Source organism: Ovis canadensis, chromosome 7 (assembly GCF_042477335.2).
Source record: "Ovis canadensis isolate MfBH-ARS-UI-01 breed Bighorn chromosome 7, ARS-UI_OviCan_v2, whole genome shotgun sequence".
Classification (NCBI taxonomy): Eukaryota; Metazoa; Chordata; class Mammalia; order Artiodactyla; family Bovidae; genus Ovis; species Ovis canadensis.
Genome location: NC_091251.1, coordinates 12,908,128 through 12,934,841, shown reverse-complemented (window position 1 = coordinate 12,934,841; position 26,714 = coordinate 12,908,128). Strand labels below are relative to the sequence as shown.

General features: G+C 41.2%; 1 protein-coding gene and 1 non-coding gene across 2 annotated transcripts in view; one reads left to right on the top strand and one right to left on the bottom strand.

Moving 5' to 3' along the window:
* The window catches only part of LOC138443983 (uncharacterized), a 154,040-nt gene extending 142,873 nt beyond the window's left edge, over window positions 1-11,167 (bottom strand). The window contains exons 1-2 of the mRNA XM_069597351.1: window positions 11,113-11,167; window positions 9,652-10,111 (exon numbers count right to left, since the gene is read on the bottom strand). Coding sequence (XP_069453452.1) covers window positions 9,652-10,111; window positions 11,113-11,167 — 515 coding nt within the window. The remainder of the gene's footprint in view (window positions 1-9,651; window positions 10,112-11,112) is intronic.
* An 8,524-nt stretch (window positions 11,168-19,691) lies between these two features.
* Window positions 19,692-19,764, top strand: TRNAK-UUU (transfer RNA lysine (anticodon UUU)). The gene has a single exon. It is a non-coding gene; the product is annotated as a tRNA-Lys (tRNA).
* Window positions 19,765-26,714: the final 6,950 nt, after the last annotated feature.

The window sequence follows — 26,714 nt, the reverse complement described above, 5'->3', positions numbered from 1 at the left end:
CCACGCATCTGCTAATGGAAACTTAGGTTCTCGTCTTCTTCTAAGTTGGACCAAACCTAATAATATTTTTCTAAATATTCTAAAGTGTTTGAAATGACCATTACACATGAACAATGTTATGTATTTGATCAATATTTAATAAGTTTCTATTACATGCTAGGCACTGAGTCTATAGACTCAGTCTATAAAGACAAAAGACAAGAAATGTATATAGGCTCTGCCTTGACTGTGGGGAGCAAAGACTTGGAAACAGTAGGAATACCAAACATGAGCAGTGCTGGCCTAGTAGTGTGTGTAAGGCCCTGAGACATGAGAGAAAGTCTCCAGAGAGCAAGAGCTGCCTGAGATCTAAGTCTAGAAAAAGTAAGAAGGTGCTCATCACACAGACAAGGACAGGGGGGAAGAGCATTTAGACAAGGAGCGGCAAGTGCAAAGCACTGATGCTGGAACAACTGGGTGTGCCGGAGAAGGCAGTGCGAACAGTAATGCCGAAGGCGGCACAGGACCATGCCGGAAGGCCCGGGGGCTCCACCTCAAATGGTCCAAGGAGGAGTCTCAACTTATCTGCACGGAATAGGCAACTGTTGAAGGGCTTTATGAAGTGCTGCCTGCTCAGTTTTATGTTCTATTGATAGAGAGATAACTTTAATGTCCATGTAAAGTGGCCTGGAGGAGCCAAATCTGCAGGTTAGGACACTAGGAGAATAATTCTGGTGAGAGATGAAGGAACTTTGGAAATCAAGAAGAAGGAGGGAGATGAGTAGCACTGATTTCTCCCTATGCTTATGATAAATGTAAAAATGGCTTACATGTTTTTAGAGGAGTAAATATTTCCCCAACAATAGTATCACAATGATTTCCACTCTGCTTAACACAAAGTACACTCAGGTTAGGGCTTCCCCTGTGGCTCAGCGGTAAAGAATCCAAGAGCAATGCAGGAGATGCAGGAGATGTGGGTTCGATCTCTGGGTCAGGAAGATCCCTTGGAGGCAGGCATGGCAACCCATTCCAGTATTCTTGCCTGGAGAATCCCATGGACAAAGGGGCCTGGAGGGATGCAGTCCTCATGGTCACAAAGAGTTGGACACGACTGAAGCAAGTAGGCATGCACACACTCAAGACTCTACAATATATGAAACAGTCAAAGTAAAAATCTTGACTTAGAGCACTAACCTCTAATGTAGAATATTCTGTTAAGCTTATCAGTCTCAGAAAGAAGTTCTGATTTTTTTGTAAATAAGTGAAAAATTCTGACATTTAAAGGAAATGTAGTCACACTTTTACAAAAATGCCCTCCATAGGCTATCTACATTTCTACCTCCTTCATCTGTATCACAAACATATGTGTGTTGAACTTTTAAATAATAGACAACAGGTGTCTTAATCTGTGACACTTGCCATACTATTTCATAAATGCCCAATTAACACCAACATCAAATCCGAGATCAAGTATCTTCTACATTGGGATGTGACTATTTAAAAAATTAAAGAGCTCATCTGCCTAGAATTTTCCAAGCAGAAGTTTCACAACTAAATTTTCAACTGAGGGCTACACTTAAACTCAGCTAACAACTGTCACATCAGACAAACACATTTAACACTTGCTGGTTAACCTAGCCATTGGTTCCATTTACATTTTCACTCTGTTAAGGGAACAGGGATCCAAATATTTGAACAATGAATAGGTCCAGAGAGTCCTTCTGCCTACCAACTCTTTTCCTCCCATCAGTTAGAGTCATCAATAATCAGTTGCACGATTTCAGTAATTACTCATTTACATATTTAAACTGACATTTTGAAATGACAGTGAGAAGCTGACGATTAACTATTCTCTAAGGAAATGCCCTTTCTCTCCATTTGGTTTCTACTCTGGGACTGACACTTAGAGAGATTTTCAATTTACCAAACAATTGAGAGTCTCCCCAGCTGAGACCCCCATGTAAATTTATTTAGAATGCAAATACCTCAACTTCTGTACCAAGAATTTAAATGCCATACCCACTGATGCTAAGAAGCCAGTTTTAAAATGAAAATTCATCTGCACCATAGACCTTGGATAAATTAACAGGAAATCACTGTAAGGCTTTAGGGGTTTTAATAGGTTTTCTTGTGATAGCTGTGCAGCATTTATTGGGGGGGAGGGGAAGTCCTTAAGGAAAGGCCACTAGGTGCATTCTTTTTCCTCAGAGGCTCTGTTATCTTGGCTCTCTGTCTTAAAATAGAGATGGTAAACTTCTGTTGCAAGAATCAAATGAGATAAGGTTTAGGACAATTGATTGTAAACTATAAAAGCTTCTATAAACATTTGCTATTATTACTTTAGATGTTCACTAACCTGGCTACTCCAAATTAAAAAACTATAAAACAAAGGGCTGGTAGAAAAAAACCAAAACTATCCAGAAAAATATATTTACTAAAAATGCATGTGAACAAACCGACCTATAGATTCAATGCAATCCCAATGAAACATCTCAGCTGCCTGTGTTGAAGAAATTGACAAGCTGATCCTAAAATGTATAAGGGAACTTAGAGGATTAAGAACAGCTAACCTTAAAAAGAGACCCAGAGAGATGTTGTAGGGAGGGAGGTGGGAGGGGGGTTCATGTTTGGGAACGCATGTAAGAATTAAAGATTTTAAAATGTAAAAAATAAAAAACTAAAAAAAAAAAAAAGAGAGAAGAACAAAACTGGAGGACTCACACTTCTCAATCTCAAAACTTAAAACAAAGCAACAGTAATCAGAATAGTGTGGTACTGGTATATGGATAGGCACACCTACAGGCAGCAGAACTGGGAGTCAACAAATGAACGTTTATGTTTATGGTCAATTGGTTGGTGATAAGAGAGTCAAGAAAATAGGAAAGAATAGTCTTTTCAACAAATGGTGCTTGAACAAATTGACTAGTTCAGTTCAGTTCAGTCGCTCAGTCGTGTCCGACTCTTTGCGACCCCATGAATCGCAGCACGCCAGGCCTCCCTGTTCATCACCAACTCCCAGAGTTCACTCAAACTCACATCCATCGAGTCAGTGATGCCATCCAGCCATCTCATCCTCGGTTGTCCCCCTCTCCTCCTGCCTCCAATCACTCCCAGCATCACAGTCTTTTCCAATGAGTCAACTCTTCACATGAGGTGGCCAAAGTACTGGAGTTTCAGCTTTAGCATCAGTCCTTCCAAAGAAATCCCAGGGCTGATCTCCTTCAGAATGGACTGGTTGGATCTCCTTGCAGTGCAAGGGACTCTCAAGAGTCTTCTCCAACACCACAGCACAAACGCATCAATTCTTTGGTGCTCAGCCTTCTTCACAGTCCGACTTTCACAGCCATACATGACCACAGGAAAAACCGTAGCCTTGACTAGACGGACTTTTGTTGGCAAAGTAATGTCTCTGCTTTTGAATATGCTATCTAGGTTGGTCATAACTTTTCTTCCAAGGAGTAAGCGTCTTTTAATTTCATGGCTGCAGTCACCATCTGTGGTGATTTTGGAGCCCCCAAAAAGAAAGTCTGATACTGTTTCCACTCTTTCCCCATCTATTTCCCATGAAGTGATGGGACCGGATGCCATGATCTTCATTTTCTGAATGTTGATCTTTAAGCCAACTTTTTTACTCTCCTCTTTCACTTTCATCAAGAGGCTTTTTCGTTCCTCTTCACTTTCTGCCATAAGGGTGGTGTCATCTGCATATCTGAGGTTATTGATATTTCTCCTGGCAATCTTGATTCCAGCTTGTGTTTCTTCCAGTCCAGCATTTCTCATGATGTACTCTGCATATAAATTAAATAAGCAGGGTGACAATACAACTTGATAGCCACATGCAAAAAAAATGAACTTGGATCCTTCTTCACACCATATACAAAAATAAATTCAAAATGGATCACAAATCTAATGTAAGAGCAAAACCTATAAAACTCTTAGAAGAAAACAGGAATATATCTTTGTGACTGTGGATTACCCAAAACTTTCTTAGATATGACACTGAAACACAAGCAACTAAAGGTTACATAGTGTATGATTCCATTTACATGAAATATCCGTAACAGGCAAATCTATAGAGACAGAAAGTAGATTAATGGTTGCCTAGAGCTGGGTAGGTTGTGGGGGGGAGTGAAACAGGGGAGTACTGCCATCATAACAATATTAGATCTTCCTAACCAAGAACACAAGATGCTTTTCCTTTTATCCAATCATTTTTAATTTTACTAGAGGAATGTTATGATGTAGATATGTCATCAGGAAAACAGAAATGATACACCTTAATTATGGGATGTGTGTATGTGCTCAGCCACTTCAGTCGTGTCTGACTCTTTGTGACCCCATGGACTGCAGCCCGCCACGCTCCTCTGCCCACGGGATTTTTCTAGCCAAGAATACTGGAGTTAGTTGCCATGCCTCCCTCCAGGGGATCTTCCTGACCCAGGGATTGAATCCACATCTCCTGCATTGCAGGCAGATTCCTTACCCACTAAGCCACTTGGGAAGCCCAGTTATGGGGAACTGCATGATTTTGATTTGATTTGATTATATATTTTCCAAATTTTCAGCAACAAAAATATCTTATATAACTAGGAAGAAGTTATTTTTAAAGGAAAATATATAATAAAATATACTTACATTTAAAGTATCTCACAAACAAGGAAAATGCCTGAAAGATTTTTCAATATACATGACATGCCACTGTTTATTCTTGGTTATTTATTCATCAGAATTTACTGATTGAGGGCTATATGGCAAATACTGTGCTAGATCCTGAGTGTACAGTTAATAAACCATGATTCTGTCCCTCATGAAGGCTGTATTTAGTGGGAGAATGACAATAAATTGGCAAACAAAGCAATAAACAAATGCAACTACAGGTTGAAAAGGGTTCTTTGGAAGAAAGCCATTGGTATTATGATGGAGAATAATGCCGGGGTAGAGATGACTCACTTCATTTATTATTTTCTTATTTTGGTCATACCACTCAACTGGTAGGATCTTAGTTCCCTGACCAGGAATTGAACTCAAGCCCTTGGCAGTGAAAACAGAGTCCTAACCACTGGACCCCCAGGGAAGTCCCTAACTCACTTTGATACAGTGGTCATGGAAGCTCTCTCAAAGGCAATAAAGTCTGAGCTGAGGTTTGAAGACTAAGCCTAAATGAAACTGATGGTTTATGATATTTGTCAAAATGTGCAACATAAACAGTTTCTTAAGCTGAAGGATAAAGACAAGAACTTTAGAATTCCAAAGGGAAATTAATGTCAGTCAATAGAGTAAAACCACCATCTTCAATCACAGGATATCTAGAGCCTGCAAAACTCAATACCAGAAAGTGGCGTGAAGTCATCGTGAGGTTAGTGAAGGCGCCAGAAGAGCCTGCAGCGGTCACTGTGCAGCCCGAACCCCTCCCTCTTCAAGCTGTGGCTTGGCTCCACCTCATGGCAGTTTAAGTATCCATGGGAATGATTCTGGATTCCCCTGGCAGCCTCGGAGTTCCTGGGCAGCAGCAGCAATTCCAGGAATCTCCAGTTAACCAATACTTTTTTTTTGGTCAGTTTGATGGGGAAAGCTGGGCCTAGAGGATATTTAAGACACAAAGCCCTAACTTTTTATCTTCCTTCTTCCTGAAATGGTATGCCTTGACATGTCCCCAGGGCCTCAGACTTTCTTCTCCTTCTCCCTTTTCTGAACACAACACCTCCAGTTCACTCCTCTTTGAAGATGAGGGCGAGGGTAAAGGACTGGAGCCAATACAGTTGAATTTGGGTTAATATGGGGAGTTTTATTACATGTATTGGTTGCTACTTGCCTGCCCAATATCAATTTCTCACTCTTAATAGCAGAACTCAGCTTCTGTATAGGAGGCAATGTACCCAAATAGATGACATGCTTCCTTAAACTCAACTGCATGTAGAGTTTGACCAACATTACCCCAATTAAGGGATCCGCGAAAGCTGTGCTTTGATGATACAGGCATCATCCACTTCAGCTTCCTCTTATACTTCCCTCCCTAGAACCTGGAGATGAAGTTGGAGACACAGCAATCATTTCAGGACTGTGAGATAACCATGAAGATGATGCTCCATGTGAAGAATGGTGATACAGAAAGACAGAAAGAAGCTACACGTTGATCCCATTATGGAGCTGCTGCCTCAGCCTGGCAAGCCCACCTCCAGACTTCTAGGTGTTACAGTCAATCCTTATTTGACTTATATATGCTATTACGTATAGCCCAAACAAAATCCTAACAGCTACAGCTATTGATGTTAGCACAAACTTCATATCTTTTAAAGAATTCAAGGTTTTAAGTTAGAAAGCCCAACTCTCAAATTTAATATAAGAGAAAATTCACAGCATTCCACACCTTACCACACACTATAGAGAGGTCAGTAAAGTCATTAAATAGTGGCAGCATGCAGAAGTGACACTGGAAATGGAGTCATTTTCATTAACCTCATTCCTCCAGCATACCAAATAAACATGTGCTCCAGGAAAACTGTGCTTGCTGTGTAAAGACACTTCTGGACAAGGTCTTCACTTCCTCCTCTTAATGAAATTGCCACCCTGAACTCCTATATCGAAATTCTGTCACAGCCTAAAAATAACTTCCACAGCAACTCTGCCCACAGCTAAAGTTTTGGCTCTGCAATACGTGAACCGTGAACTTCCAGATGTTCAAGCTGGTTTTAGAAAAGGCAGAGGAACCAGAGATCAAATTGCCAACATCTGTTCCATCATCAAAAAAAGCAAGAGAGTTCCAGAAAAACATCTATTTTTGCTTTCGTGACTATGCCAAAGCCTTTGACTGTGTGGATCACAATAAACTGTGGAAAATTCTGAAAGTGATGGGAATACCAGACCACCTGACCTGCCTCTTGAGAAAACTATATTCAGGTCAGGAAGCAACGGTTAGAACTGGACACGGAACAACAGATTGGTTCCAAACAGGAAAAGGAGTATGTCAAGGCTGTATATTGTCACCCTGCTTATTTAACTTATATGCAGAGTACATCATGAGAAATCCTGGGCTGGAGGAAGCACAAGCTGGAATCAAGATTGCTGGGAGAAATATCAATAACCTCAGATATGCAGATGACACCACCCTTATGGCAGAAAGTGAAGAGGAATGAAAAAGCCTCTTGATGAAAGTGAAAGAGGAGAGTGAAAAAGTTGGCTTAAAGCTCAACATTCAGAAAACTAAGATCATGGCATCTGGTCCCATCACTTCATGGGAAATAGATGGGGAAAGAGTAGAAACAGTGTCAGACTTTCTTTTTTGGGGCTCCAAAATCACTGCAGATAGTGATTGCAGCCATGAAATCAAAAGATGCTTACTCCTTGGAAGGAAAGTTCTGACCAACCTAGATAGCATATTAAAAAGCAGAGAGATAATCTTTGTCAACAAAGGTCTGTCTAGTCAAGGCTATGGTTTTTCCAGTAGCCATGTAGGAATGTGAGAGTTGGACTATAAAGAAAACTGAGTGCCAAAGAATTGATGCTTTTGAACTGTGGTGTTGGAGAAGACTCTTGAGAGTCCCTTGCACTGCAAGGAGATCCAACCAGTCCATTCTAAAGGAGCTCAGTTCTGGGTGTTCATTGGAAGGACTGATGTTGAAGCTGAAACTCCAACACTTTGGGCACCCGAGGCGAAGAGCTGACTCATTTGAAAAGACCCTGATGCTGGGAAAGATTGAGGGCAGGAGAAGGGGATGACAGAGGATGAGATGGTTGGATGTCATCACTGACTCAATGGACATGAGTTTGGGTAAACTCTGGGAGTTGGTGATGGACAGGGAGGCCTGGTGAGCTGCAGTTCATGGGGTCGCAAAGAGTTGAGCACGACTGAGCGATTGAACTGAACTGAACTACTACTGAAGATACCTTCCTTTCAAGCAGATATATTAAAGTGATGTAGCTCAAAGGATAAAGTATTTTCCAACTTTTACTCCAGTGAATTTCTACCTCCCTCTAAAATTCCTTCTTTAACATCATGCCCTTATAATGCTTCACCTTCCAAAACAAAGTTCTCAAGCAAAATTCATTATCCTTCAGGGTCCACACAGACCCCATTCAAAATAATATGAACATTTATATAGAAAGTGTAGTTAAGATAAAGAAACAATATTAATAAAATTAAAGGAAATGAAGGAGAGAATTTTGGTCGTTTTCTATATGCACTCTTGCCCATATGAAATTAATGTCTTTTTGCATTCTAACATGAAGAATGCAGACAGCTTATATTATTGCAAATGAGATAATGCCCTTTCAGGTAAGGAAATAACAACAAAAAAACTAAACTATATGATGAAATTTTTTTTATTCTGGAACCAAAAAAGGGAAAGACTTCCAGATGAAAATATATACAAGGTCACCTGGAGTTACACATTTCTTTCATTTCAGGACATAATTACTCCATAAATTATTCTGATATCTTTCTAATGTTTTCTAATGCAACTTCAAAAAAGTGAGAAAATTCAGCTAGGAATTATCATAATTGAGTCAAGTCCGAAAGAATTTTGTCTTCTTTTCCCCCCATACGTCTAATCACCTGTTTCAGAGATTTTTTTTTTTTTAATTTGGGGGTGGGGAGGGATTTCCTACTCTCTTTCTCTGTGTAAGCAAGTACAATCAGTAGGAGGCACCCTGGGATTTTCAGAGTATCTTGATCATCACCAAGACAAAGGCTTAAAAAAAAAAAATGTAACACAATTTAGGCTGCCTACCCCTTTGAAGGCAATTCCAATTTCGGTGCGTACAGGCTTCAGCGCCCAGTGTTGACCTTTCATATAAGCATTCTGGAAGACGTTACGGTTGCCTTCCTCACCATCAGTGTCTGATACGTGATAAATATTTGGGCAGAGTAATTATTTTACCAAGCCTCGCCGCTTGAAGTTGCAATATCGCCCCTGCAGGGGAGCTGGAAGCCAGCACAGCGAGGGTCTGAAGATCACGCAGAGGCGCCCCGAGGCCCCTCGAGAGGCTCACCTGGTTGGAGCCTTGAGCCGGGATAGGGAGTAGGGTCTGTATTCCAGCCTCACCTCTCAGCCCCCACTTTGCGCCTGAACGCTTCGCTCCCCTCAGGCTAAGAGGTTTAGATCAGTACTGAGCGGCAAACTATTAACACGCTCACTTTGGGGGCTCCGAAGTTTGGAACGCAGGGTCTCTGTGGCACACGAAAGTTTTTCACAGCTTGTTTTTCCTGCTCAGCTCTGTCGCTGAGCGTGCACCCCTCTCCCGGTGCGGTCCCGGGTCTGTCCGCCGAGCAACCGGACAAGACCGCTGCCCGGTGGCCACAGCGTCTTGACACCCTGAGGCTGCAGGGCAGCCTCTCCTACCTGGGCAAGCGGCCAGCACTCGTCTCCCCAGAAGCAGGAGCGCTCCCAGTCCCGGAGGAGGACCCGCATCCGAAAGAGAGGTCTCCCTGTGCCCAGACAAAGGCAGCGCTGGGGAAAGTTGCACCAACCGGCACCTCCAGGAGACGAGCTGAGCAGCGAGCTCCTCGGCCTCAGCGGCCGAGCCGGCGACGCGCTCTCAGAGTCGCGGGCAACGTTTCCCGTGAACTTCGCAGCAACTTGGGGGAAGTTGGGGGCGATGGGGCAGAGGAGGGGACTCGGGCATCGCGGAGAGGCGGGTCGCGCCCCGGCCAGTCCCGCGGACCTCCCCGAGTACCTGCTGATGTAGCCGTCGCCGTCGCCGTCGCAGGTCTGGAAGAGGCGCCGCATCCTCTCCTCCTCGCCGGTGCTCGACGTGTCACTGCTGCTGCTTCCGCCGCTGGCGCTCCCCGCCGCCGCCGCCATCACGCGCCCGCCCCCGGCTCGGGAGGCGGAGGACGCGCGGCCGCGGGAGGAACCCGCCGGCGCGCACGGCGCTGGCCGCTCCCGGCCCCAGCCTGACTGACGACGGAGCATGCCCAGTGGTCGCCGCGGCGCTCCGGGCGAGGGATTCCACCGCTCCGGGTTTTGTTCGGGCTGGGAAGATGGGCGCTCTGCAATCGCCGGAGCAGGTAACTCAGGGAAGAGGGAGGAGGGGGAGATGGCTCTTGGAGGTAGGGAGCTGGGGATGGTGACGGGCGGAGGGAGGGGGGGTGTCCCGGGCAGGGGGGTGAAAGTCAGTCTTGGTTTGATGCAATCTGCCCAGAGTATCGTGGTGGGACTTTAAGTTCAGTTTTGTTTTCCCCAAGTCAGGTGGTCCAGCCTGGGCCTTTGAGGTCGTTATCTTCTTTTTCCAGGCCAGAAGACTCCTTCATTTCCAGCCCAGGTGCTACACCTAAGTGAGTGAGTGAACCCTCAGAGTGTGCTAGTCAGCCCTGGTCGCTGCAACTACATGGGAAACTCTGATCAATAACTGTCTAACTGAGCCTAGCCAACCCCCAGAGATACTAAAAGGGTTGTTTTAGGGCATAAGTTTTGAGGTGGTTTGTCATGCCGCAATAGTGAAAGTGAGAATCACTCATTCGTATCCAACTCTTTGCCACCCCATGAACTATACAGTCCATGGAATTCTCCAGACCAGAATACAGGAGTGGGCAGCCTTTCCCTTCTCCAGGGCATCTTCCCAACCCAGGGGTCCAACCCAGGTCTCCCGCATTGCGGGCAGATTCTTTACCAGCTGAGCCACAAGGGAAGCCCAAGAATACTGGAATGGGTAGCCTATCCTTTCTCCAGGGGGTCTTCCTGACCCAGGAGTTAAACTGGCGTCTCCTACATTGCAGTTGGATTCTTTACCAACTGAGCTATCAGGGAAACCATACCACAACAGATAATGGAACACATCCATTGGCCTTGAGTCTGTCTGCCAGGTCAGAAGGAAGATGTCTATCCTCTTCTCTCCTGCCTCTACGCCATCCACCACCTGTTCCTACTTTAATTCTTTTTAATTTTGTACATTCCCAGTATTTCAGAGAACTTATAATCTTATGAATAGTCTTTTCTCATCTGAGAAAACTCTTGTTAATATATCCAATAATGTTTTCTTAAAAAGATGCTGTTAGCAATACAGATATTCCTGTCTACCTGTCTCTAATGCCTAAGTTTCAATAAATAAATATTTTAAATCCTTATTTTCCCAATTTTTCGTAGAATAAAACTTTTATTATTGCCTGACAAGGAACAGTCAGACACAAGTTGTTACCTTCAAGTTCTCCTAGAGAGTTGATAATGGGTGGGGGGTGAGGAAGATAAAGCATTCTTATAAATATGCATGAAGGTTCTGGAAACCCAAAGAGGTTTCCAGGATCTGAGCAGATGTCTTCCTGACCACACCCCATTGATACAGAAAGTGGAGTGTAAACCTCAACCGGTTATATCTCAAAGCAAAGAATGTTTTTCTCCTGAGAGAACACATGTATGACAGCTCTGGGAGGTTTAAATTTAAATCATCTTGAATTAAATCTGAACACTTAAAAAGTGGATCTTGACAAATTTCCTAAACAACCTGCCTTCATGCTTGAGTAACTCAGAAATGGCTGAACAGATAGGTTCAACTTTCCAGAAGAGAATTTGCTTCTGAGTTAATATGAAACATAGTAAATTTCAGCTGAAAAGGTTACTAGGAGAGGGAGAAATTTGTAAGACATTGAAAATGGAGATGCAATAGGAACATAAAGATGATAAATGTAAAGTAGGAGCTTGGAATGAGAGCGATACCCATAACCATAAATCTAACAGTACTGGTTATGTCATAATTTCAAAGGTTTTATGTATTTATCTGCGATGAGTGCATAGCTCAACATTGCTGTTCTTATCCAGTATTTTTCCTTCTCAGTTTCCTCTTGTTATAATAATATTTCATATTTATGTAGAATATATCAAAAGAGGCTGTTTATATTACAAGATATACTGTCTTCCTTGTCTAATGTTGCCAGTTAAAACAACTAAAAGTAAGGCACTATGCAAACTTGATTGTCACGTACTTGCTCTTCCAAATTCTGTTTACTTGAACTAGAACTACACACTAGAGGTGGATTGGATTGAGGACCCCTATGGCAACCTCTCCTGACCTTTCTTTCACATGTTTTTTTGAGCCCAGCTAAGTTCCATGTCCCTCAAGAAGCCTTCCATTGCCTCCCAGGTCACACTGATCTCTCAGAGCTCTCCTAGCATGAAGCACACATTTTGACAGCAGACTCATGTAGCTTAATGGTGACTCGCCTTCCCACCCAGAGTATCAACTGGGACAGTGAGGTAGAATTGAGGAAGTTTGATTCCCTTTCATTGAACCCTTATTACAGATCAGTAATCATATATGCCAGCAAATTTGGAAAACTCAGCAGTGGCCACAGGACTGGAAAAGGTCAGTTTTCATTCCAATCCCAAAGAAAGGCAATGCCAAAGAATGCTCAAACTACCGCACAATTGCCCTTATCTCACATGATAGTAAAATAATGCTCAAAATTCTCCAAGCCAGGCTTCACCAATTCGTGAACTGTGAACTTCCAGATGTTCAAGCTGGGTTTAGAAAAGGCAGAGGAACCAGAGATCAAATCGTCAACATCTGTTCCATCATCAAAAAAAGCAAGAGAGTTCCAGAAAAACATCTATTTTTGCTTTAGTGACTGTGCCAAAGCCTTTGACTGTGTGGATCACAATAAACTGTGGAAAATTCTGAAAGTGATGGGAATACCAGACCACCTGACCTGCCTCTTGAGAAAACTATATTCAGGTCAGGAAGCAACAGTTAGAACTGGATATGGAACAACAGACTGGTTCCAAACAGGAAAAGGACTGTATCAATGCTGTATATTGTCACCCTGCTTATTTAACTTCTATGCAGAGTACATCATGAGAAACGCTGGACTGGAAGAAACACAAGCTGGAATCAAGATTGCCGGGAGAAATATCAATAACCTCAGATATGCAGATGACACCACCCTTATGGCAGAAAGTGAAGAGGAACGAAAAAGCCTCTTGATGAAAGTGAAAGAGGAGAGTGAAAAAGTTGGCTTAAAGCTCAACATTCAGAAAACGAAGATCATGGCATCCAGTCCCATCACTTCATGGGAAATAGATGGGGAAACAGTGGAAACAGTGTCAGACTTTATTTTTGGGGGCTCCAGAATCACTGCAGATGGTGACTGCAGCCATGAAATTAAAAGACGCTTACTCCTTGGAAGGAAAGTTATGACCAACCTAGATAGCATATTAAAAAGCAGAGACATTACTTTGCTGACTAAGGTCCATCTAGTCAAGGCTATGGTTTTTCCAGTAGTCATGTATGGATGTGAGAGTTGGACTGTGAAGAAAGCTGAGCAGCGAAGAATTGATGCTGTTGATCTGTGGTGTTGGAGAAGACTCTTGAGAGTCTCTTGGACTGCAAGGAGATCCAACCAGTCCATTCTAAAGGAGATCAGTCCTGGGTGTTCTTTGGAAGGACTGATGCTAAAGCTGAAACTCCAGTACTTAGGCTACTCATGTGAAGAGTTGACTCATTGGAAAAGACTGTGATGCTGGGAGGGATTGAGGGCAGGAGGAGAAGGGGACGACAGAGGATGAGATGGCTGAATGGCATCACTGACTCGATGGACTTGAGTTTGAGTGAACTCTGGGAGTTGGTGATGGACAGGGAGGCCTGGCTTGCTGCAATTCATGGAGTCGCAGAGTCAGACATGACTGAACGACTGAACTGAAACTGAACTGAATCATATTTAAATACTTTAATGCTACCTAGTAAGGGAAAGTATTTTTCATTCCTACTTAGCGGGAAGGGAATGGTAAATGAGGGGGAGTTAAAGCCAAAAAGTTTAAGTAATGTGACCAAGTAAAGGTGCTGGAATTGAACTCATATCTTCCTGTCAAGCTCATGTTCTTCATATTTACTTCACATTGTCTTGCTATCAGGGCCAGGGCAATTTGTGTTAGGCATTATACTTTTTGAGTGACACTGACAGTGATAAAATTTACCTTTATATATTTGTTGTTCATATATTTACTATCATATGGGACATTAACATGAGCTGTTGCCATCTGTCCCAGGTTGGTTTTCTGGGGAGCAGACTCCAAGACAGAGATCCACATGCAGAATGCTTACTTGGAAAAGCCTTTGGTACCCCAACATGTGTGGAAAGGAGACAAAGGGAGCACAAAGGGAGCAGTGTAGAAAGAGGGAGAAGTCCTGTTATGCTGCAGCCCCAGAGTGCCCTGTCTGACCTCACAGAAAGCTCTGGCGCTAAGGCAGCCTGTGTTGCTTCCATATTGTACTTGTCTTAGTCTCTCAGTCGTGTCGGACTCTTTGTGACCGATGGGCTGCAGCCCGCCAGGCTCCTCTGTCCATGGGATTCTCCAGGCAAGAATACTGGAGTGGGTTGCCATGCCCCCCTCCAGGGGGTCTTCCCAACCCAGGGATCAAACTCAGGTCTCCCATATTGTAGCCGGATTCTTTACCATCTGAGCCACTAGGGAAGCTCAAGATTACTAGAATGTGTAGCCTGTCCCTTCTCCAGGGTATCTTCCTAACCTGAAATTGAACAGTGGTCTCCTACATTGCAGGTGGATTCTTTACCAGCTAAGCTACCATGGAAACCCTACTTCCCTATTACTGTTGTAACAAATTATCATAAACCTATTTCTTAAGCAGCACTAATTTACTATCTTACAGTTCTGAGGGTCAGAAATTTGAAATAAATCTCACTGAGCTAAAACAAAAGCATCAGCAGGGCCACATTCCTTCTTCAGGCTCTAGCAAAGAGTCCATTTGCTTACCTATTTTAGCTTATTCTCTTTCTCCATAGCCAAGAGCTCCTCTTATTATGTCCATCATTCATTCTGTGTTCCAAGCCAGAAATCTCAAGTCCTTCCCTCCCTCTGCCCCTCACTTCCCACCACATCCTGCTGAATCTGCCTCCTTAATACCCCCTGGAATTAATCTTTTTCCTTCATTACCACAGCTTTTATAGAGACTCATTTATGTCTTTTAAATGATCTCTCCTTGCAACCCAACCTCCCAAGCCCTCATTATAAAATGAAAATATAATCAAGTCCCTCCTGGCTTAAAATCTATCTCATTGGATCATTCTTGCCCTTAGGATAAAATCCACCCTCACAGCAGAACCTTCTAGGCCTTCCATGATCTGACCCCTTTTCTCTCCTCTTGCTTCTTCCCTTGCCCCTATGATCTAGTGAAAGTCATATTAACTTTTCTTTTTCTTACATAAGCTATCCTCACTTGTGTTTATATACCTTTGCAAGAGTCTCATACTTTCAGACTAGAAATGAATGAAGGAGGTGGGGAGCTCATACCCGGATTCTAGCAAATTGGAAGGAACAAGATAGCCAGGGACATCATGGGTAGTGGCAGTTACTAAGAGGAGAAGAAAGGAGGCTAAGGCCTAGAGATCCTTGATTATAAGAAAATAAGAGTGGGATTTAGAAATGGGAGCACTTCTCTCTTAGCTCAGTTGGTAAAAAAATCCTCCTGCAATGCAGGAGACTGGGTTCGATTCCTGGGTCTGGAAGATCCCCTGGAGAAGAAAATGGCAATCCACTCCAGTATTCTTGCCTGGAGAATCCCACAGACAGAGGAGCCTGGTGGGCTATAGTCAAGAGTTGGACACGACTAAGGGGCTAAACCACCACCACCACTCAAAGAAGAGGAAAAGCAAGGGAAAAATGCTTGGAGGAGAAAGAGGAAATGTCACAACTGACAAAACTAAGGAAACCATGAACCCCCTTGATCCCCACAGCTCTCCAGAAGGCATTGGGCAATGACATTTTTTTTTCTATCTTATCAGGCCCTTTCATTTCTAGTTAGTAATGGAATTAATAATGGCTAGTATTTACTGAGAACTTAATATGCACCAATCATTTTCCTTAAGTGCTTTAATTAATATTTAATTCTCACATCAATATTAAGAAGCATGTTGTTTTATTCCCATTTTACAGATGATGGCACTGATGTACGTATGTCAAATGGCATAGTGGCACAGTTACAGAAAGGAATGATTTACTCATATATATGCCTAGAATCATGTTTAGACAAAACTGACATATCTTAACATGCCCATCTCTTTTATCTGTGGGTAAGGACTAAAACAAAGCTAGTGGAGGTGAGGGAATTCCAGTTGAGCTATTTCAAATCCTGAAAGATGATGCTGTGAAAGTGCTGCACTCAATATGCCAGCAAATTTGGAAAACTCAGCAGTGGCCACAGGACTGGAAAAGGTCAGTTTTCATTCCAATCTCAAAGAAAGGCAATGCTAAAGAATGCTCAAACTACCGCACAATTGCCCTCATCTCACACGCTAGCAAAGTAATGCTCAAAATTCTCCAAGCCAGGCTTCAGCAATATATAAACCATGAACTTCCAGATATTCAAGCTAGTTTTAGAAGAGGCAGAGGAACCAGAGATCAAATTACCAACATCACCTGGATCATCAAAAAAGCAAGAGAGTTCAGGAAAAACATCTATTTCTGCTTTATTGACTATGCCAAAGCCTTTGACTATGTGGATCACAATAAACTGTGGAAAATTCTGAAAGAGATGAGAATATCAGACCACCTGACCTGCCCCTTGAGAAACCTATATGCAGGTCAGGAAGCAACAGTTAGAACTGGACATGGAACAACAGATTGGTTCCAAATAGGAAAAGGAGTACGTCAGGGCTGTATGTTGTCACCCTGCTTATTCAACTTATATGCAGAGTACATCATGAGAAATCCTGGGCTGGAGGAAGCACAAGCTGGAATCAAGATTGCTGGAAGAAATATCAATAACCTCAGATATGTAGATGACACCACCCTTATGGCAGAAAGTGAAGAGGAACGAAAAAGCCTTTTGATGAAAGTGAAGAGGAGAGTGAGAAAGTTGGCTTAAAGCTCAACATTCAGAAAACGAAGATCATGGCATCTGGTCCCATCACTTCATGGGAAATAGATGGGGAAACAGTGGAAACAGTGGCAGACTTTATTTTGGGGAGCTCCAAAATCACTGCAGATTGTGATTGCATCCATGAAATTAAAAGACACTTACTCCTTGGAAGGAAAGTTATGACCAACCTAGATAGCATATTAAAAAGCAGAGACATTACTTTGCCAACAAAAGTCCATCTAGTCAAGGCTATGGTTTTCCCAGTAGTCATGTATGGATGTGAGAGTTGGACTGTGAAGAAAGCTGAGTGACGAAGAATTGATGTTTTTGAACTGTGGAGTTTGAGAAGACTCTTGAGAGTCTCTTGGACTGCAAGGAGATCCAACCAGTCTATTCTGAAGATCAGTCCTGGGTGTTCATTGGAAGGACTGATGCTAAAGCTGAAACTCCAGTACTCTGGCCACCTCATGCAAAGAGTTGACTCATTGGAAAAGACTCTGATGCTGGGAGGGATTGGGGGCAGGAGGAGAAGGGGATGACAGAGGATGAGATGGCTGGATGACATTACTGACCTGATGGACATGATTTTGAGTGAACTCCGGGAGTTGTTGATGGACAGGGAAGCCTGGCATGCTGCAGTTTATGGGGTTGCAAAGAGTTGGCCACAACTGAGCGACTGAACTAACTGACTAAAGGACTTTGTTTACAGGGTAGATTTTTTTTTTATTGAAGACAATTATTTTATGATTGATACTAAATGTATACAATTTTATCTCCTTTATGTAATGATTGCCATGTGCATGCAATGAACTCTCTCCTTGAGAAAAACTGGAGTGTGATGAATATCTTTGTTAGATTATTCTTTTCTCCTTTACAATAGAAACATGGAATCAGAAATGGTTAATAATGGTAGTTTGAGGTTTCTTAACTGAGCTGAATTTAATGCAAAGTTAATTCAGTCAGTTGATTCACTGGCCTTGTAGAGGCATGACCTTTTTCATGAGAGAACTAGAGATACAATTTATTAATGACATCTTTCCAAATCTCTAGGCATATAAACAAAAATTTTAAACATGAAGAATTCTCAAAGCTATGTGAAACCATGAACCAGGCTTAGTAGAATGTATTAGTGCCAGTGCTTTATTGGTATCAGAGCCCAATGCCACATCAAATAAGATGCTATCTGCCTAAAGAAACAGAGGAGGTTTTTAGCATCTAAATGTGTCTCCTTCTTTCTTCCCTAATACTAAAGATATTTAGGAGGATATATTTTAAAAACAAATATAAATGACAGCCTCTAACAAACATGACACCAATCAGAGTCTCAGAATTAAAAGTGCTGAAAAAACATCTTACCTGTTCTTCCCTGGAGAGTCCATCTTTGCAGATGCATTTCTCATACAACTGTTTTTCATACTAGTGTATATCTTCCATCAATCTCCATGTGAACAAATCAGATAATTAAAAAATGCCTCTAATTGAGAGAAATGAGGCAGTGGGAGAGTGGAAAGATGTGAGGAAGAGATATTTGAAAACAGTTGCCCATATTTTAAGAAATATGGTTTATTTTGAAAGATCTCATTCTGTCTGTACTTGGAAAAAATCCTTATATTCTAGCCAGAGCAAAATTAATTTGGATGTACTTTATTATCCAACTTGTATATGATGTTATTTCCTTGTCATCTGGTGGTCTGGACATTGACTTTCTGAGACTTGACAACTGATAATATTTAGAAACATGTTAATTCTTTCATGTGAGTAGGAACTATATATTAGCCTGCTGGTGCTGTGTAGAAAATACTACTCTTGTGTCCAACAGGAACTGCTGGTCAACAATTACCTAAATTAAGTGTCAGGGGTATAAAATGTCCTTGCCTTATGTAAAAACAACAACCATATAGTACTTTATATTTTTTTTGTGTGAGCCTATTGAAATCCAAGGTAATAAACTGTGTCTGGCGGACAACACAGTAAGAAAAATCATGTTGGCATGGCATCTTTAGGTATGTGGGTGACTCAATGGGGTTACTGCTCAGAGCTAATGAGAAACTGTCCAGTGGATTTCATCAAAATAGACACTAGTTCTGGGTAATTCAGACCAAAGAAATGATGTTTCTTCTTACTGGAGAATCTTGAAGAGGGAATTTGAGATCAGTGTGAACCATGTCTTCAGTGCTTCCCTTTACTGGGTGAAGGCAAAGTCTTGCCCTACATAGGGTCACTCATGGGACCATGTGAGGGGCAGTGTTTTAAAGGGCAACTGGGAACCATTTGGATACTTAAACCCCTTTTCTAAAAGTAACCATCACAGCACCCATGAAGGTTCTTTATGGTGTTACCATTCATGAGCATCACTAATAGAAAAAGTGGAGAATTTACTGCCAAACCTGCAAATTTGGCAAAAAAAACCTCATCCAATCTTTGAACTGGGCCCAAACTGAGTGGTAGAGTGTCTTATTAGAATTCTGGTCACTCAATCTAAGGACACAAGGAAACTATTCAGATTAACAAAACAAACAAAACAAAAAAACAAGTCATATGTGGTAGCTGAGGGAAAACTAAATGCATTTATTGATGCAATTAGCCACTTTGATGGAAAGGTCAATCAGCGAAAAAAGTTGGAATAGGCTGCATGGGTTTTGGTAAGAGTTTAGTTTAGCAAATATTTATTTCCAACCATGTGATCATTACTGTACTAATTGATGGAATAAGATATTGTCCCTGCTTCAAATATATCAAATAGATAAATCAATACTTATAGTTCAGTATTCTGGTGATGGGTTCATGGACAAGAATCAGAATTTCCATAGACCTTGAAGTAAAAAATTAGGGATGGGGGAAGAAAGAGAATCAGGAGATGTGTCATATTTTCAGTGATTAAAAAAGTGGAACTTTAAATTACCAGAAATTCCCTGGTGGTTCAGTGGTTAGGATTCTGTACTTTTACTGCCGAGGGCCCAGGTTCAATTCCTGGTCAAGGAACTAATCCTAAAAGCCATGTGGTGTGGACAAAAAACTGAAAAAAAATGTAACCAAGATGGCCTTAAGGTTCCCCTGAGTCTGACTGAACTTCACAAAGACTTACTTCTGACTCTAGGCACTGATCTCCCTTTTCTTAGAGCAATTACTTTATTTTTTTTATTTTTTTTTATTTTCTTTTTTATTTTATTTTATTTTTTTTAAATTTTAAAATCTTTAATTCTTACATGCATTCCCAAACATGAACCCCCCTCCCACCTCCCTCCCCATAACATCTTTCTGGGTCATCCCCATGCACCAGCCCCAAGCATGCTGCATCCTGCGTCAGACATAGACTGGCGATTCAATTCACATGATAGTATACATGTTAGAATGTCATTCTCCCAAATCATCCCACCCTCTCCCTCTCCCTCTGAGTCCAAAAGTCCGTTATACACATCTGTGTCTCTTTCCCTGTCTTGCATACAGGGTCGTCATTGCCATCTTCCTAAATTCCATATATATGTGTTAGTATACTGTATTGGTGTTTGTCTTTCTGGCTTACTTCACTCTGTATAATCGGCTCCAGTTTCATCCATCTCATCAGAACTGATTCAAATGAATTCTTTTTAACGGCTGAGTAATACTCCATTGTGTATATGTACCACAGCTTTCTTATCCATTCATCTGCTGATGGACATCTAGGTTGTTTCCATGTCCTGGCTATTATAAACAGTGCTGCGATGAACATTGGGGTACATGTGTCTCTTTCAATTCTGGTTTCCTCGGTGTGTATGCCCAGAAGTGGGATTGCTGGGTCATAAGGTAGTTCTATTTGCAATTTTTTAAGGAATCTCCACACTGTTCTCCATAGTGGCTGTACTAGTTTGCATTCCCACCAACAGTGTAGGAGGGTTCCCTTTTCTCCACACCCTCTCCAGCATTTATTGCTTGCAGATTTTTGGATCGCAGCCATTCTGACTGGTGTGAAGTGGTACCTCATTGTGGTTTTGATTTGCATTTCTCTAATAATCAGTGATGTTGAGCATCTTTTCATGTGTTTGTTAGCCATCCGTATGTCTTCTTTGGAGAAATGTCTATTTAGTTCTTTGGCCCATTTTTTGATTGGGTCGTTTATTTTTCTGGAGTTGAGCTGCATAAGTTGCTTGTATATTTTTGAGATTAGTTGTTTGTCAGTTGCTTCATTTGCTATTATTTTCTCCCATTCCGAAGGCTGTCTTTTCACTTTGCTTATAGTTTCCTTTGTTGTGCAGAAGATTTTAATTTTACTTAGGTCCCATTTGTTTATTTGTGCTTTCATTTCCAGTATTCTGGGAGGTGGGTCATAGAGAATCGTGCTGTGATTTATGTTGGAGAGTGTTTTGCCTATGTTCTCCTCTAGGAGTTTTATAGTTTTTGGTCTTATGTTTAGATCTTTAATCCATTTTGAGTTTATCTTTGTGTGTGGTGTTAGAGAGTGATCTAGTTTCATTCTTTTACAAGTGGTTGACCAGTTTTCCCAGCACCACTTGTTAAAGAGATTGTCTTTACTCCATTGTATATTCTTGCCTCCTTTGTAGAAGATAAGGTGTCCATATGTGTGTGGATTTATCTCTGGGCTTTCTATTTTGTTCCATTGATCTATATTTCTGTCTTTGTGCCAGTACCATACTGTCTCGATGACTGTGGCTTTGTAGTAGAGCCTGAAGTCACGCAAGTTGATTCCTCCAGTTCCATTCTTCTTTCTCAAGATTGCTTTGGCTATTCGAGGTTTTTTGTATTTCCATACAAATCTTGAAATTATTTGTTCTAGCTCTGTGAAAAATACTGCTGGTAGCTTGATAGGGATTATATTGAATCTGTAGATTGCTTTGGGTAGTATACTCATTTTCACTATATTGATTCTTCCAATCCATGAACATGGTATATTTCTCCATCTATTAGTGTCCTCTTTGATTTCTTTCATCAGTGTTTTATAGTTTTCTATATATAGGTCTTTAGTTTCTTTAGGTAGATATATTCCTAAGTATTTTATTCTTTTCGTTGCAATGGTGAATGGAATTGTTTCCTTAATTTCTTTTTCTACTTTCTCATTATTCGTGTATAGGAATGCAAGGGATTTCTGTGTGTTGATTTTATATCCTGCAACTTTACTATATTCATTGATGAGCTCTAGTAATTTTCTGGTGGAGTCTTTAGGGTTTTCCATGTAGAGGATCATGTCATCTGCAAAGAGTGAGAGTTTTACTTCTTCTTTTCCAATTTGGATTCCTTTTATTTCTTTTTCTGCTCTGATTGCTGTGGCCAAAACTTCCAGAACTATGTTGAATAGTAGCGGTGAAAGTGGACACCCTTGTCTTGTTCCTGACTTTAAATCAAATCAATAAAATTAGAAATGAAAATGGAGAGATCACAACAGACAACACAGAAATACAAAGGATCATAAGAGACTACTATCAGCAGTTGTATGCCAATAAAATGGACAACGTGGAAGAAATGGACAAATTCTTAGAAAAGTACAATTTTCCAAAACTGAACCAGGAAGAAATCGAAAATCTTAACAGACCCATCACAAGCACGGAAATTGATACTGTAATCAGAAATCTTCCAGCAAACAAAAGCCCAGGTCCAGATGGCTTCACAGCTGAATTCTACCAAAAATTTCGAGAAGAGCTAACACCTATCCTACTCAAACTCTTCCAGAAAATTGCAGAGGAAGGTAAACTTCCAAACTCATTCTATGAGGCCACCATCACCCTAATACCAAAACCTGACAAAGATGTCACAAAAAAAGAAAACTACAGGCCAATATCTCTGATGAACATAGATGCAAAAATCCTCAACAAAATTCTAGCAATCAGAATCCAACAACACATTAAAAAGATCATACACCATGACCAAGTGGGCTTTATCCCAGGGATGCAAGGATTCTTCAATATCCGCAAATCAATCAATGTAATTCACCACATTAACAAATTGAAAAATAAAAACCATATGATTATCTCAATAGATGCAGAGAAGGCCTTTGACAAAATTCAACATCCATTTATGATAAAAACTCTCCAGAAAGCAGGAATAGAAGGAACATATCTCAACATAATAAAAGCTATCTATGACAAACCCACAGCAAACATTATCCTCAATGGTGAAAAATTCTTAGAGCAATTACTTTAGAACACTTGTAGTTGTCCATTTTTTCCTGCCCCTTGAAATATTAACCTTCATAAAAGCCCCTTGCCAGTTTTACATCCCAAGACTCTGTTTCTCAAGGACCCGGGAACTATTCCTTTGAGTTGTAATCATCAAGAAATATGGTACCCCCATGCCCAATCTCTGTGGGAGGGAGGAACCTAAGTTCTATGGCACCAATTGACAGATACATGGCCTAATCATAGAGAAAAGTTGACAAACTCAGGAATAGCTCAATGCGCTGGACATATCCCATTGATCAACCTCCTTCTAAAGTCCCCCGGCACTCTTCCACTTGTTCATCTTGCTCTTAAAAACACTTCTGCCCTTTGTTTAGTTAAGTTGAGTTCAGACTTGGTTCAGTAGCTTTTTTTTTTTTTTTTTTTTTTACCATTTAATAATCTGCACCTTTATTTTGTTTAATGGAAAAAATAGAATTCCATTACATAAATATGGCTTATTTTCAGTTGTAAAAACTTATGAGTGGGTTATATGGGAATACCTTTCATGAACATAAGGCAAATTTTTCTGCTTTCCTCTGACATACCTGAATTGGAGCTGTAGAAAACCGTGCCTTTAAGTTAAAAACACATTTTAAAAAGGATAATTCCTTGGAGAATGGGTGTGAGATGGCAGGTACCCTCCATTACCTAAACCATGTAACAGATTAGCCACCAATGCTTAGTGGTATAACACAGGTTTATTTCTTACTCATCTAACTTCCACATGTGGATGCTTCTAGTCTCAGGGACCTGGGGACCCAATCTCATCCTCTTTCAGCATATGACTCTCAAAGTTCATCTGGAAATCAAGAAGATAGCAAAAAAGATTATGTAAGCAATCAAATCTAATCCTTAAAAAAATGGATTATCACTTCTTTTGTTCCCTCAACCATTAAGTAATAAACTAACAAGTGAACATTAACCATTAGGCTCTAAATTTAAAGATTTTAGTTGAAATGAAAAGCTACTAATGGATATTAATGGCAGCATAGTTTATGGGCTGACATATAATTGTTCATGTAATTGTCTTTTTTTCTTTTCTTTTTAAAATTTATTTATTTTTTAATTAATTAATTTATTTTTATTTTACTTTACAATACTGCATTGGTGTTGCCATACATTGACATGAATCCACCACGGGTGTACATGAGTTCCCAATCGTGAACCCCCCTCCTACCTCTCTCCCCATATCATCTCTCTGGGTCATCCCAGTGCACCAGCCCCAAGCATCCTGTATCCTGTATCGAACCTAGACTGGCGATTCAATTCCAGAAAAATAAACGACCCAATCAAAAAATGGGCCAAAGAACTAAATAGACATTTCTCCAAAGAAGACATACAGATGGCTAACAAACACATGAAAAGATGCTCAACATCACTCATTATCAGAGAAATGCAAATCAAGACCACAATGAGATACCGTTTCACACCAGTCAGAATGGCTGTGATCCAAAAGTCTACAAGCAACAAATGCTGGAGGGGGTGTGGAGAAAAGGGAACCCTTTTACACTGTTGGTGGGAATGCAAACTAGTACAGCCACTATGGAGAACAGTGTGGCAATTCCTTAAAAAACTGGAAATTGAACTGCCTTATGACCCAGCAATCCCACTGCTGGGCATACACACCAAGGAAACCAGAATTGAAAGAGACACGTGTACCCCAATGTTCATCATAGCACTGTTTATAATAGCCAGGACATGGAAGCAACCTAGATGTCCATCAGCAGACGAATGGATAAGAAAGCTGTGGTGCGTATACACAATGGAGTATTACTCAGCCATTAAAAAGAATACATTTGAATCCATTCTAATGCGGTGGATGAAACTGGAACCGATTATACAGAGTGAAGTAAGCCAGAAAGAAAAACACCAATACAGTATGCTAACACATATATATGGAATTTAGAAAGATGGCAATGATAACCCTGTATGTGAGACAGTAAAAGAGACACAGATGTATAGAACAGATTTTGGACTCTGTGGGAGAGGGAGAGGGTGGGATGATTTGGGAGAATGGCATTGAAACATGTATACTATCAGGTAAGAAACGAATCGCCAGTCTAGGTTTGATACAGGATACAGGATGCAGTAGCTTTGAATTAGATCTTCTTTACCTGTTTAACTTTGGTGCAATTTTACTCTGACAGTAGAAGATCAACAAGGAGACAAGAAAGGAGGATCTCTCTAAGCACAGAGCAAAGCATTGATCAAGGCATGGAAGCATTATATTGTGCTATGTATTGGGGGAGATCTACCCATATTTGCTATGTATGTGATGCTACAGTCCTCTCTGCCCACACTCTGCCTTTTGTGTACTTATATATGAGAATTTTCCACCTTCACCCTGGTGGCTCAGATGGTAAAGAATCTGTCTGCATTGTGGGAGAACTGGGTTCGATCCCTGGGTCCAGAAGATCCCTTGGAGAAGGGAATGGCTGCCCACTCCAGTATTTTTGTCTGGAGAATTCCATGGACAAAGGACCCAGATGGGCTACAGTCCATAGGGTTGCAAAGAGTTGGATACAACTGAGAGACTAACAAACACACACCATCAATAGGGCTAGGACACAGGTGCACTTGTGAGAATCCCACCCATTATCTTCAACTCTCTCCCTCCCAGCCTGGAGGAATCTTATCCAAGACTTACATCTTCAGTCCTCTCTTATTACTATTTCCCTCTGCTCTGTTCTGTATACACTCCTAGGTTGGTAGTTTTAAATACAAACCACTCTGCCTTCTTCCTATGCTGGGGCAAGAAAGTAGTCTGTCTAACTGTCTGAGCTGAATTCGCGCCCAGAACTCCTAACTGTCTGTTTAGGGCTTGCCCCTTCTACTGCACCCTGAGCTGCTGCCCTGATCATTCTAGGTTTCATATTCCTTATCTGAAAAATGGGGTGAAATTTAGCTGAGTAACTACTTTGTTGTTGTTGTTTAGTCCATAAGTTGTGTCCGACTCTTTTGCAATCCCATCCACTGTAACCCACCAGGCTCTTCTGGCCCTGGGATTTACCAGGCAAGAATACTGGAGTGGGTTTGCCATTCACTTCTCCAGGGGACCTTCCTGACCCAGGGATCGAACCTGGGTCTTCTGCATTGGCAGGCAGATTCTTTACCACTGAGACAACTACTTTACAGGGCTTTTATGAAGAGAAATGAAATGCATAAGCACTCTGGTGCAGTCTGACAGTTTGTGTTCTGTAAACACTAGGTCTCTAGCCGGTTCTCTTTTCTTCTTTCTCTATTTTTTGCATTTGTCACACTGCACTGATATCATTTATCTACCTCAGTTCATTGCAAGCTCCTTTGCTGCAAGTTTCTTCAGGTATTTATTTGATTTCACCCAGCATGGTTGCCCAATAAATGTTTGTTAAATAAATGAAATAACAAAGTCTTTTAAACAAGGTGTAAAAACAACTACAGGTTTTGTGGCAATCAAAATTGTTTAAGGTAACCCCCTGAGGGAGGAGGTAACAGGAAGTTTTTGTTCAGTGTGCACATATTTCTATTTGGGAAAATGAAAAACTTCTGGAAATGGGCAGCAGTGATAGCTGCACAATTTGTGAATATGCTTAATGCCACACAACTGTGTACTAAAAATGGTAAATTTTATGTTTTATACATTTTAGTTTCCATCAATAGTTTCAAGTCTCTCCCTTGATAGAAATCTTTGTTTTTGTTTAGTTGCTAAGTTGTGTCTAACTCTTTGTGACCCTTTTGGACTATAGGTTCCCCTACCCATGGAATTTCCAAGGCAAGAATACTGGAGTGCATTGCCATTTCTTT